This window comes from Brassica napus, chromosome A4 (assembly GCF_020379485.1).
Source record: "Brassica napus cultivar Da-Ae chromosome A4, Da-Ae, whole genome shotgun sequence".
NCBI classification, from domain to species: Eukaryota; Viridiplantae; Streptophyta; class Magnoliopsida; order Brassicales; family Brassicaceae; genus Brassica; species Brassica napus.
In genome coordinates, this window is record NC_063437.1 from 1,899,858 (window position 1) to 1,913,525 (window position 13,668).

Genomic DNA, 13,668 nt, shown 5'->3' on the forward strand with positions numbered 1-13,668 from the left:
TTTACTCTCTACAAACCATCCAAATGAGATTCGAACACTTTTTTTTTAATTTTGAACAACAAACCTATGCTTCCAAAAAATCTTAAACCGAGATAAACCGAACCGAACAGAACTAAAACATAATGTGTAAAAGATATAGGGGCAAATGTATAAATATCGAAACTCTTAATTCAAGATAACCCTAATTTCAAAACACCATCTCTCTCTGCCGTCTTCAGAGCTCGTCCGAGATTCTGCGAGATTCGCAAAAAATGGAGGAAACCAAAGAGAACTACGACCTAACCCCTCGAGTAGCTCCCAACCTAGACCGTCACCTGGTGTTCCCCATCCTCGAGTTCCTCCAAGAGCGTCAGCTTTACCCCGATGAGCAGATCCTCAAGTTCAAGATCGAGCTTTTGAACAAGACCAACATGGTTGATTACGCCATGGACATCCACAAGAGTCTTTACCACACCGAAGACGCTCCCCAAGGTAGTATAATAACGTCTGTGGAAAGTTTGCGTTTTTACGGCTTGTTTGGTTGGTTGGTTGATGAGTGTTGTGGTTTGTTTGATAGATATGGTGGAGAGGAGAGCTGAGGTTGTGGCGAGGCTTAAGTCTCTGGAGGAGGCGGCTGCACCGCTCGTGACTTTCCTTTTGAACCCTAATGCTGTTCAGGAGTTGAGGGCTGACAAGCAGTACAATCTCCAGATGCTGAAAGAACGTTACCAGGTTGTGTTTGGTTTGCATTTAGTATCGAAAGACTTGATTTTTTATGTGTTGTTTTGATCAGATTGGTCCGGGCCAGATAGAGTTGTGGTTTTGTCTTATTTTGTGTTGTTTGGTTTGCATTTTGTATCGAAAGACTTGATTTTTATGTGTAATGTTTGATCAGATTGGTTCAGGCCAGATAGAGTTGTGATTTTGGCTGTTAAAGTTGACATCTTTTGTCTGATGTTGTCTTGTTTGGTTTGCATTTCGTATGAAAGACTTGATTTTTATGTGTAATGTTTAATCAGATTGGTCCAGACCAGATAGAGTTATGATTTTGGCTGATAAAGTTAACATCTTTTGTGTTGTTTGATTTGCATAAAGACTCAGTTTTTATGTGTAATGTTCTTACCAGATTGGTCGAGACCAGATAGAGTTGTGATTTTCTCTTATTTTGTGTTGTTTGGTTTGCATTTTGTATTGAAAGACTCAATTTTTATGTGTAATGTTTGATCAGATTGGTCCGGACCAGATAAGAGTAGTGATTTCCTGTTGACATCTTTTGTGTTGTTTGATTTGCATGAACTCACTTTCACTATGTAATGTTCTTTATCAGATTGGTCCAGACCAGATAGAGGCTTTGTATCAGTACGCTAAGTTTCAGTTTGAATGTGGAAACTACTCTGGTGCAGCTGATTACCTTTACCAGTACAGGACACTTTGCTCTAACCTTGAGAGAAGTCTTAGCGCCTTGTGGGGAAAGCTCGCTTCTGAGATTCTGATGCAGAACTGGGACATTGCACTTGAAGAGCTTAACCGTGTTAAAGAAATTATCGACTCTAAGGTCTCCTTTTCAAGTTTCTTCTAGCTTTTGTTATAGCCTTTGATAAACTAATTAGCGTTTTGGTGTTTCAGAGCTTTGCCTCGCCGTTAAACCAGGTGCAGAACAGGATTTGGTTGATGCATTGGGGTCTCTACATCTTCTTTAACCATGATAACGGAAGGACACAGATCATTGATCTTTTTATCCAGGACAAGTATGTTTAAACCTCTCTGTTATCAGCTTTCCTAGCGCTATTGCTTAATACAGTTTTGTAGAAATTCCTTTCTCTTGTATATCAACTGAAACCAATCTATGCTTCCCCTTTTAATTGTTGTCCATCTAAGTTAGTTTTAGCTGAATTTGACATGGAAGATTGCTTTAATGTGCATGAGTGCATCACATATTTTAGGAATATAATTAAAAAATGTTACCAATCATGAATTATTTTTAATTTCTTGAGTTAATGTCTGAGTTACAGGTTTGAATTATTCCTTTAGAAAATTTGATAACTCCATTGTTAAGTTAACATCCAACAAATGTTTTTGGTTTTTGTTATTATGTATTAGAAGTTGCATTAGTAATTTAGTACTTTTGGTTTTTGTTAGTTATCTAACGTTATTTTTTGATTTTTAACAAGTTTAAAATTTTAATACATCTATGATTGTCTTAGTCCCAATAGAAGCTTGATCTGAGTGGATGCATTGGTGGTGGTTTGTGTATGAAACAATTTTTTGGAGTTAAAGTTAGTCTTGATGTATAATAAGTGAGAGTGTTTTCATTCTTTATGTCCGGACCATTCTGTTAGGATTGTGCTTTTAGTTTATGCAGTATTGCATTCTAATATTATATATATTATTAGGTATATGAATGCCATACAAACTAGTGCCCCACACTTGCTGCGTTACTTGGCAACTGCTTTCATTGTCAACAAAAGAAGAAGGCCTCAACTGAAAGAATTCATCAAGGTCATTCAACAAGAACACTACTCCTACAAAGATCCCATTGTGGAGTTCCTGGCATGTGTCTTTGTCAATTATGACTTTGACGGAGCTCAAAAGAAGATGAAAGAGTGTGAAGAGGTAAAGCCATTTACATGTGGTGTAGGATAATATAATCAATAGTCTGACATGTTACTACGATGTATTAGGTGATTGTGAATGATCCATTCCTTGGAAAGCGAGTTGATGATGGAAACTTTTCAACTGTGCCACTGAAAGATGAGTTTCTTGAAAATGCCCGCCTCTTTATCTTCGAAACCTATTGCAGAATTCATCAGAGAATTGACATGGGGTAAGTTATCATCATGTTTTGTTTAATTGTATTCGTTTTCACCTCTCAATATAATGAGAATCTCATGGCCTTGTCAGGGTGCTTGCTGAGAAGCTGAATCTGAACTATGAGGAGGCAGAGAGATGGATTGTGAACCTTATCCGTACCTCAAAGCTTGATGCCAAGATTGATTCCGAGTCTGGAACCGTAATCATGGAGCCTACTCAGCCCAACGTGTAAGAAGAATACAATCTTTTCGTATGACTTGCATGTTTTGGAGACTCTACAATCTAAACTATGTTTCCAACGTAATGCAGGCATGAGCAGTTGGTTAACCACACCAAAGCCTTATCAGGAAGGACTTACAAGTTAGTGACTCAGCTCTTAGAACACTCACAGGGACAAGCAGCTCGGTAATCACACCTAATTTTGCCCGTTTGTCTTTGATAAATCTTTGCTTTGTTGTCACTCTGGAATCAGTTGTGTTCTGCTTTGAATTTGCCTTACTTTGGAAACATGTCTACACTTGCAAAAGTTAAATTTAATGTTGGATTCATGAAAATTCGATAACCAAACTTGTTTAAGCTCCTGAAGATTGTTTCTAATCAAAGGGTTTGAAGGTTTTGGATGTGTGATTAAGCCTACATAAGTTACTGCTTCTACGTTGAGCAGTTCGAAGCGACAACATAGCACATATGTCACCGGAAAGAACATGTCACAAGTGTTACCTCTGAAAATTATAAAATTACACCATGAATCCAACACATCAGAGTCGTTAAAAAAGAGATCTCTATTTCAATTTAAATCTATAACTTATGGAAGTTTCTTCGGTATGAAGGACTAGCAGATGGTTTCAGTTTCTTTGGAGGTGGGTTTCCTCCAGAGAGCACCACATACGAATAGAAACACAACATGGCAGCACTGCAATGAAACAGACATAATAAACACAAGGTTACAAGGATCCATTAAAGATAAGTACATGTAGCTCACAGAAAGGGATTCTCACCTAACCACAGCAAAAAGTCCAGCAGGAAACAGCTTCTTAGTCTGCATAAGTAGAACGTTAAGAAGTTGAAGACAAGCAAGCAAGCAAAGAGCTAAACAATCAGCAGCATAGTCACAAAGATAACGAAATACCATAGAATAAGTTGTGAAGTTCTTCCAGAAGACAACAGCTGAAAGCACTGCATTTTCAGAGTTCCAAAGAATGAGTAAGCACCAAAGCTTTCATACATGAACAGAAACATTTCGATAAACATTCATGTCCACATAAAGAAAGTAAACGAAAAATTACCTGCTTGACCTAGTATGTAAGGGAAACTAGATTTTCCCTGTCGCCAAATCTTCATGCTCAATGTACTAAGAGCTAGAAGGGCACCACCATAGCGAACCCCAGTACTTAAACTTGTAAGGTTCCGTGAAAACGCAAATCCAAGCAGCCCTCCACTCATAACAAGACCACACCTGATAATAAACACTCCCTCATATGATATTGCAATGGGAAGCTTCACAATGCTAAGATCTCAAAAATTGAGCTCTGAAAATGACAAGGTACCATAAGGAATGCCAAAACAGAAGTCATAGATCTTCGCGGCTCTTAAATAAGAATATAAAATCATTATATTGATTTATATAAACGGTTTGTCGTTTATTATTTTATGTATTTTAAATATAAAAAATCATCAATTTATTTCTCTTTCTATAACTTTCAACAATTAGTTACCATAAATCATTATTTGTAATAATTAGTTACTTATGTCTGTATTTTGAACACTTTAGTGAATTTTGTTTACGTGTCGATCATAGGTGACTAATTGCTGAAATTTTATTAACAATTTTGCTTACTTTTAAATAATATTACATAATAATATTATAAATAATGATTTATGTAACTAATTGTTGAAATTATAGTTAGCTTATGGTAACTAATTGTTGAAATTATAGAAAGAGAAATAAATTGATCATTTTTATATTATGATAATTTATGTAAAATATAATGCATTAAATAGGAATATTAATCATTATATTGATTTATATAAATGTTTTGTCGTTTATTATTTTATGTATTTTTTAAATATAAAAAATCATCAATTTATTTCTCTTTCTATAATTTCCACAATTAGTTACCATAAATCATTATTTGTAATAATTTCAACAATTAGTTACATACGTCTGTATTTTGAACACTTTAGTGAATTTTGCTTACGTGTCAATCATAGGTGACTAATTGTTGAAATTATATTACATAACAATTTTTCTTACTTTTAAATAATATTACGAATAATAATTTATGGTAACTAATTGTTGAAATTATAGTTACCTTATGGTAACTAATTGTGGAAATTATAGAAAGAGAAATAAATTGATTATTTTTTTATATTTAAGAATTACCATAAGGTAACTAATATTTTATATTTGGCAAGTGATATTAATGAGTTATAGACTTAACTTTTTTTAGATCTAATTAAAATAAATAAAAAAATAAAAATCAACGACCAATCAAATTATAACAATTTTGTAAGAGTTCACCTACGATCGACACGTAAGCAAAAATCAATAAAGTGACTTTTCAATTAATATATAGTAGGATGTATATGTGTATGTTAAAAGACCAACACAATATACCAGAGCCGGTTCTAATTACATCATGATGAAACATCCATTTTGTCTTCCGAAAATTAAAGAACTATTATATACAGATTGTATAGTTTTCAAATTGTCAAGGAAAAAAATGAAGACTCTATTTATGCCTCATAATCTTAGATCTGGCTATGATAACACCAAAATATTTTTGACTAATCTCTTAATAACCATTAGGTAAAACCTCTTCTAACCAGGTCATGTATCTTCGTTTCTTGCCGTCGTTAACTATTCTTCTCGGTCCATTCTTCGTCAATTTCATTACCGCAGGTCATCAGTTTATATATATATATATATATATATAAATTATCATACAATATCAATGAGTCATATTGTAATATCCCGGTTTGTAATATATAGAAATATTTAAGAGAATTGATTTAGTTACTTACAGTACCGGCTCTGACTCAGTGCTGACAGTGCATTTGCACTGGGTCCACTATTTTTTATCCAATTTTCTTAAAGAATTAATGGCCCTAAATTATTGAAAAACAAGTATAATACAAATAGTTAGGATTTTACTTTATAGATTTGGATGAGTTTAGACATTTTTTAAATCAGCATAGGGCCCAATTATTGTTTGGGCCGGCCCTGGTTACCTATATCATCAAAGTTTAGAACTCTAGGCTTAAACGTGTTTGAGTTGAAGTAGTGGAAGGTTAGTTGACCTATCGAAAAGTGATTCGTGATACCGTGAGAGTGAGACTAAAACACGGAGAAAAGCCATGTGGTGATTGCAAGGGTCAGTAAACAATGGTTTTGAGTCTTTGAAAAAATAATTATTAACGCACCGCCCATCAAAAAGGATGGGTCCACGGGCCGAGTGAGCCGGCGTGGATGGCCTATTAGCCGTGGACGGTCGGAGCGTTACACATAGAGTAATCATACAATTTAATGTGAACCATCTCGAGGCGCTTTTAAAATTAAAAAAAATAATATATATATATATTTTTTTTTGACATCAAAATAATATATCTATACTATTATTTGCGAAGTAAATTTTTGCAATGAAGCTCTCATGTTGAAAGTTAGAGTGGTTAATATCGTTTATACCCTTAATGAATAAAATGTATAAATAAATTAAAAAATAAAAACGAAATTTTAATTGATTTTGATTAGATAATTGATTATTATTAAGAATAGTAAGAATTATCCAAAATCTGAAAATATAATTTAAAAAAGAGATAACTTCTGTATATATTATATTGTTATCTGAAAAAAGCTTTAAGTAAAAAGTTAAAAACATAAATTCTATAACTAATTATTAATTAAATAAAATTATTAATTATATAATTATAAATAGAATATTGAATTATCCAAAATCTAAAAAATATAATTTAAAAAAATAATTTCTATATATATATATTGTATTGTTATCTTAAAAAGTATTTTAGTAAAACGTTAAAAACATAAATTATGTAATTAAATATCAATCAAACAATTTTTTTTAATTATATAATTTAAAACTATTATTTGCGAAGTAAATAATATTTTTTACTCTTTAATATTATTGAATGTGTTAATTATTTCTTAATACATAGTAGATAAAACAAAAAAAACACACATTACGATATGGACGTTATATTATCATCAAAGCAACATTTACCATATGTACCTCATCCTCTCATAATTTATAAAGTAGCAACGAATCTATGAGTTCAGCAAATTTGCAATTACCTATTTCAGATTTTTAAGTATATAAACAGTCAACATTAGTGTGTTGAATATTATATTTATATGATTTAAAAACCTTTACAGATTTTTATTTTTAAACATACACCAAAAACTTTATGAAAGTAAATAATAAATATCCATACAGGTTCTCAACCACTTCAAATACCACCAACGCCAAAAAAAATTAATCAAATACACGAAAACTATAATATATTTAAAACTACAATAAATATATTAGTTAATGAAAAATCCTTTTTAAAAAATATTATAGATGCATACATAAATATTAAGAGAAATGTATAAAAAAAATAAAAGTAACAATAACTTAAAGAACAAAATGTATAAGACTACGAACATTTATGACTTGTGGTCTAAGATATATTCAACTTATTGTAACAAAAAAACTTAATAAAAAAATATATACTTTGTTATAAGAACATTAAAAATCACGTTAAAAAATTTAACATTTTAAGAAAAATTATGAATCAATAATATTAATATAAAATTTTATCCGAAAAACTCAGCACTAAATGCATAAACAAAAAAACAAACAAACCCTAAACCCTATAATCCTAAACATTAATCTAAACCAAACATTAAACCTAACCTAAATCAAAGCCCTACCTAAACGTAGACCTTAACCTTATCTAACCCTAAACCCTACATAAACCTAGCCCTAATCCCTAAACCCTTCATACTACCTAAACCCTAAACCTATCTAACCGTAAACCTACTTAACCCTAATTGTAAACACTACCTAACCCTAAACCCTACCTAACCCTAAACCCAATTTAACCCTAAACCCTACTTAACCCTAAACCCTACCTAAAACCTAACCCTAAACCCTACCTAACCCTAAACCCTACTAATCCTAAACACTACCTAACCCTAACCCTACATAACCCTAAACCCTACTAACCCTACCTAACCTAAACCCTACCTAACCTAAAACCTTCCTAACCCTAAACCATTTCTAGCCCTAAACCCTACCTAACCCTAAACCCTACTAACCTTAAACCCTACTAACCCTAAACCCTTTTTAACCCTAAATCCTACCTAACCCTAAACCCTACCTAATTCTAAATCCTACCTAACCCTAAACCCTACCTAACCCTAAACCCTACCTACCCTAATCCTTTTCTAACCCTAAACCCTACCTAACCCTAAACTCCTTCTAACCCTAAACCTGACCTAACGCTAAACCCTGCCTAACCCTAAACCCTACCTAACCCTAAACCCTTTCTAGTCCTAAATCCTACTAACCCTAAACCCTTTCTAACCCTAAACCATGCTAACCTTAAACCCTACCTAATTCTAAAACCTACCTAACCCTAACCCTACATAACCCTAAACCCTACTAACCCTAAACCCTACCTAACCCAAACCCTACCTAACCCTAAAACCTTTCTAACCCTAAACCTTTTCTAGTCCTAAACCCTACCTAACCCAAAACCCTACTAACCCTAAACCCTACTAACCCTAAACTCTACCTAATTCGAAACCCTACCTAACCCTAAACCCTATCTAACCCTAAACCCTACCTACCCTAAACCCTTTCTAAACCTAAACCCTACCTAACCCTAAACCCCTTCTAACCCTAAACCTGACCTAACCCTAAACCCTGCCTAACCCTAAACCCTTTCTAGCTCTAAATCCTACTAACCCTAAACCCTACCTAATTCTAAACCCTACCTAACCCTAACCCTACATAACCCTAAACCCTACTAATCTTAAACCCTACCTAACCTAAACCCTACCTAACTCTAAACCCTACTAACCCTAAACCCTACTAACCCTAAACCTTACATAACACTAAACCCTACCTAACCCTAAACCCTACTAACCCTAAACCCTACCTAATTCTAAACCTTACGTAACCCTAAATCCTACCTAACCCTAAACCCTACATAACCCTACCTAGCCCTAAACCATACCTAGCTAGCCCTAAACCCTAAACCCTACTAACCCTAAACCCTACCTAACCCTAAACTCTACCTACCCTAAACCCTTCCTAACCCTAAACCCTGCCTAACCCGAAACCCTGCCTAACCCTAAATACCTTACCTAACCCTAAACCTTTTATAACCCTAAACCCTGCTAACCTTAAACCCTGCCTATACCTAAGCCTAAAACCCTACCTAAACCTATCCATAAATCTCATCTAACGCTAAAAACTCTACTAACCCTAAACACTAAAAAATAATCTCAAAACTTAAAGTTAAAAATACCTAAACTCTACCGCTATGTAATTTGTTGTTGTGATATTCAAATCACAAATTACATAGCGGATTTTAAATCTTACGTCCATTATTTTAATTGCTAAAATATTTTGAAAGTTGTATCTTATGAATAAAAAAGGTAAATTATATTTTAATAACGTTAAATTTTGTTAAAATAGAATGAAAAACTATTATCATAAATAAATAAAGAATTTTGATGAAATTTGAAAATCTTCGAATCAATAACAATTAATTAGTAATATTTCAAAAACCCTTGAACTATTATAGTAGTAGAATCTCAAAAAAAAAAAAAAATTAAAGTTCTCAAACATTTATTTGCCAATAACCATCCTTAAATCTTTGCTCATTCACAAAAAATAATATTCTTTACATAAATTGGAAACAAGTTTTGTTTTTTTGACTAGAGACCCAAGTTTAAATTATACCACTAAAATATTTTAATATTTAACTGTTCAGAAATAACAAGTTAATGTTCTTAAAACAATAACCATCCTTAAATCTTTGCTCATTCAAAAAAATAATATTCTTTACATAAATTGGAAACAAGTTTTGTTTTTTGACTAGAGACCCAAGTTTAAATTATAACACTAAAATATTTTAATATTTAATTGTTCAGAAATATATATATTTATATATTCGAGAGTAGACAATGCATAGATGATACTAAATTGATCGCAAGAATTCTTTTTGGAAAACACAATATAACTAGTATAGTATACAAAGAACTTTTCGAAAATTTATGAAAATGTTTAACTCCGCATCGCGGGCAAAACACCTAGTATATATATATATATATATATGTGTGTTTCACAAAAGTAATTCAAAATCTTTAATAAAAAAATTTAGTGATAGATATATTTTATGGTATTTTCTTTATGTTTTATTAGTTTGTTTTTAGTGAAGCTGTTGGAAACAAAAATCAACAAATGAATTGCTGTAATGGAAATGGTGAAACATAAATCGATTAATTTGTGTTGAAAGTTTTCATCATTTTGAATAAAGAAGAATACAGAGAGAATGAATGTTTTATTGTCAACCACGTCTTATTTATTTGCAACGTATCTTAATAAATAAAGTTGAGTTTTTTCTCTCATTGGGGGGATTTCGCCACCTGACATTTTTATATAAACGCAGTGTTTAGGTTTGGTTGGTTTCGTTTGGGCTTGCATTTTCCATTTTAGCCCAAGAGTTATTAGGTTTCCTCTTTGTCGACTTGGACATTGTAAAGGAGAACCACCGTGCCGCTTAGATCACACCGCCTCCGGACCATTTGTGTAACGTCTGCAGTCATCATCATCTTCCATACTAAACCAGTCTTTTATGTCGTTTTCACCACACCTCCCTCTCTCATGAAATCGGCCTCATCGTTCTTCCATATATATGTGTGTGTGTTTGGAAATAATGAATTCCATTTATACATTTCATAATTAAATACGTACATTATATGATAATTTTTTTACAAATTCCATATATACATAATAAATAGTAAATAAAGTTGAGTTTTTTCTCTCATTGGGGGGATTTCGCCACCTGACATTTTTATATAAACGCAGTGTTTAGGTTTGGTTGGTTTCGTTTGGACTTGCATTTTCCATTTTAGCCCAAGAGTTATTAGGTTTCCTCTTTGTCGACTTGGACATTGTAAAGGAGAACCACCGTGCCGCTTAGATCACACCGCCTCCGGACCATTTGTGTAACGTCTGCAGTCATCATCATCTTCCATACTAAACCAGTCTTTTATGTCGTTTTCACCACACCTCCCTCTCTCATGAAATCGGCCTCATCGTTCTTCCATATATATGTGTGTGTGTTTGGAAATAATGAATTCCATTTATACATTTCATAATTAAATACATACATTATATGATAATTTTTTTACAAATTCCATATATACATAATAAATAGTATATAACAATTTTATTATACACTATCATGAAATTTTGATCAATAAAAATAGTATATACAACAAATTTACTATATATTATCGTAAAATTTTGATCCATAAAAAATAAAAATATATTTTTTTGGATATACGGATTATATTTTAAATATGGATGATACAATTGATGATTTACATGATAAACTAAAGTTACTCAATATATTCTATAATATTATTTTGTTTAAAAATATCATTTTACGTAATTATTTAAACGGGTAAATTTTAAAATATATATTATCACTTATACAAGTAAATATTTAGTTAAAAAAAAATAAAAACAAAATATGTGCGAGTGCGGGGTCATGCTCTAATATTTATTAAAGTATAAATATATAACTTTCCCTCTGTGGCACTTAAATTGGTAACAAAGTCGTACTTATAGGCTGCTTGTTTGGATGAAACAATCCCCTAAACTTCTAAAACATCAGGACTCAGGCTTCATATATTCATCATACGTTGCAAATAAATAAGACGTGGTTGACACATCTTTTTATGAGCTTTCTTAGTAGTTTGCTGACCTAGAAAGCGCAGTAGGATTAGCTTGCAACTCCAGTAATCTTCTTGAAAGTTTTGCTTCAGAAGGACTTTTATTTCTTTGTTTGATGACCTGAAAGCTCTGAAAGTCTGCATTTTCATCTTTCTTGATCCATAGGGTTTCCCAGATCGGATTTTTATCGGCCTCTAGATCATCTATCCTCAAGGTTTTGGAACCCGCATGCCTCTCTCTGCTTTGCTTTTATATCTACCAAGTGACTCGGCTCTTGAAGAACGGTTCCTGGTTCAGCAATGCTCTCGACTTGTTGGAGAGAGGACCCACCGGATGGGGATGTGGGTTCTGGCATCCAGGCTAAGCTGCTTTATGTTCCCGGTGAAACTCATGAACAGCTTCAGTATGTTGAGTAAAGGTAAAACGGTACAACCGTTGATGAAACACCGTTCCAAGCATACATCCAAGCATACACCAGTCCCATGGATCAGAAAAGAGCAAAGAAGCAGACTCTTGACACCATGCCAGAAGACCTGCGCATGGTCATTGTTTCTAAGGTGGGGGCTAGCTCTGCATTGGACTACTTCAATGCGATCGTCGCGTCCAAAAGCCTCTACTTTCGTTTTGACAATCGCTTTATTGCTAAGGTTCTCAACCTCTCGCCATTGGTCAAGAAACCAGCCCTAGCAAAGAGACACAGATCGTTGATGGACAGCTGCTTCAGCGCCAATAACATTGATGCTAACTTTGTGACAGGTATGCTTCAGGTTGACTACTTTGTTTTGTTATCATGTGTAGCATTTAATGTACCTTCCTTACAGGTGTGCTCCAGTACTTCGACTCTCGAAATCAATTCTTGGGTATGCATCACCTCCGCACAGCATCAAAGGCTGGTCACCTCCAAGGAAGGTACGTTTATGGAGTTCTCCTCATGGCCATCGGCCAAACTGAGAAAGGAGTAAGAATCATCAACAAATTGACCGATGAGAAGGGTATTAAAGCAGTGGAAAACTGCATCAAAGAATTCCTGCTCTCTCTGGACCGCCTGGACCGCAACGTGAAGGATATCTACGTAACATCCTTTACCAAGATGAAGCCAGATCATCAGTGCCATCCTCCAGAGATCAACACAGCATGCTCAGAATGTTACCACTTCTTTTTGATGACCGAGTTCTTTGAGATGATGATAGGTCTCAACTCTCCAGATCTCTGTGATCCTTCATCTCAACAAGGTTCTAAGGACGTTTCCATTACTATGGAATCCGAGCCGGAGATCAAACAAAGCGACGATACATCAGATGGAGACAGTTCGGACGCATAACCTGCATCCTATTTCTGCAACCTAAGCCTAAAGTATTTTGCATCTGAACCACTCCGGATGGTGGAACAACACACATACTTAATGGGGTCGTGCTTAGATCACAACAATCCGGAGGCACACTATATTGAGGGGATCAATCAGTTTTTCTTCCGTAAACGGCGAGTCAAAGGCCTCAGACACCTGTGCCGCTCGGCCAAAGGAAAATATGACAAAGGCACGTACCTTTGTGCTATATTGATGCTGTGCACAGGGAAAATCAAAGAGGGGAAAAGGGTGCTTGATACACTTGACTGGCAACACACACTTTCGACTTCTGAACGTAGCTGGAGAAAAATTAAAAAAATGCTTAATGTTTATCGTATTGATCCAGAGGACACGTACCTACACAATATGGCCAGACTCAAACTCCCTAGAAGCTGTGACCTTCAAAACAATAATCATCAATACAAGGATTGCTACTACTTTTTAAGAGTGGAGAAATTTGTACAATACGTACATCATAGATAAATTGTTTCGTTGTTCATTTTTTCTTTCAATTTGGTTTCTTCAAACTTTATTTAGGCAAAAATGGCTTAAAAAAAATAA

At 33.9% G+C, this 13,668-nt stretch overlaps 3 protein-coding genes across 3 annotated transcripts; 2 read left to right on the forward strand and 1 right to left on the reverse strand.

Moving 5' to 3' along the window:
* The first annotated feature begins 177 nt into the window (after window positions 1-177).
* Window positions 178-3,344, forward strand: LOC111214977 (eukaryotic translation initiation factor 3 subunit E). The gene is made up of 8 exons (XM_022717913.2): window positions 178-471; window positions 557-711; window positions 1,307-1,534; window positions 1,606-1,727; window positions 2,373-2,592; window positions 2,661-2,803; window positions 2,881-3,018; window positions 3,100-3,344. The coding sequence occupies exons 1-8, from the start codon at window positions 252-254 to the stop codon at window positions 3,197-3,199; spliced, it is 1,326 nt and encodes a 441-aa protein (XP_022573634.1). The 5' UTR covers window positions 178-251; the 3' UTR covers window positions 3,200-3,344.
* Window positions 3,345-3,490: 146 nt separating this feature from the next.
* LOC106445203 (protein FATTY ACID EXPORT 1, chloroplastic-like) lies at window positions 3,491-4,807 on the reverse strand. Its single transcript, XM_048777920.1, has 4 exons — window positions 4,077-4,807; window positions 3,920-3,966; window positions 3,789-3,829; window positions 3,491-3,703 (listed from the first exon to the last, which is right to left on the reverse strand). The coding sequence occupies exons 1-4, from the start codon at window positions 4,231-4,233 to the stop codon at window positions 3,589-3,591; spliced, it is 360 nt and encodes a 119-aa protein (XP_048633877.1). The 5' UTR covers window positions 4,234-4,807; the 3' UTR covers window positions 3,491-3,588.
* Window positions 4,808-12,244: 7,437 nt separating this feature from the next.
* LOC125608418 (F-box protein At2g35280-like) lies at window positions 12,245-13,083 on the forward strand. The gene is made up of 2 exons (XM_048778894.1): window positions 12,245-12,518; window positions 12,584-13,083. The coding sequence occupies exons 1-2, from the start codon at window positions 12,245-12,247 to the stop codon at window positions 13,081-13,083; spliced, it is 774 nt and encodes a 257-aa protein (XP_048634851.1).
* Window positions 13,084-13,668: the final 585 nt, after the last annotated feature.

Excerpts from the sequence above, each read along its gene's own strand:
- LOC125608418 (XM_048778894.1), top strand. The coding sequence starts at position 12,245 with ATGGATCAGAAAAGAGCAAAGAAGCAGACTCTTGACACCATGCCAGAA. Across the intron at positions 12,519-12,583 it reads TGATGCTAACTTTGTGACAG|GTGTGCTCCAGTACTTCGAC; the intron begins GTATGCTTCAGG and ends CCTTCCTTACAG.
- LOC111214977 (XM_022717913.2), top strand. The coding sequence starts at position 252 with ATGGAGGAAACCAAAGAGAACTACGACCTAACCCCTCGAGTAGCTCCC. Across the intron at positions 1,728-2,372 it reads GATCTTTTTATCCAGGACAA|GTATATGAATGCCATACAAA; the intron begins GTATGTTTAAAC and ends ATATATTATTAG. Across the intron at positions 2,804-2,880 it reads CATCAGAGAATTGACATGGG|GGTGCTTGCTGAGAAGCTGA; the intron begins GTAAGTTATCAT and ends TGGCCTTGTCAG.
- LOC106445203 (XM_048777920.1), bottom strand. The coding sequence starts at position 4,233 with ATGAGTGGAGGGCTGCTTGGATTTGCGTTTTCACGGAACCTTACAAGT. Across the intron at positions 3,830-3,919 it reads ACTTCACAACTTATTCTATG|ACTAAGAAGCTGTTTCCTGC; the intron begins GTATTTCGTTAT and ends CTACTTATGCAG. Across the intron at positions 3,704-3,788 it reads GGACTTTTTGCTGTGGTTAG|TGCTGCCATGTTGTGTTTCT; the intron begins GTGAGAATCCCT and ends GTTTCATTGCAG.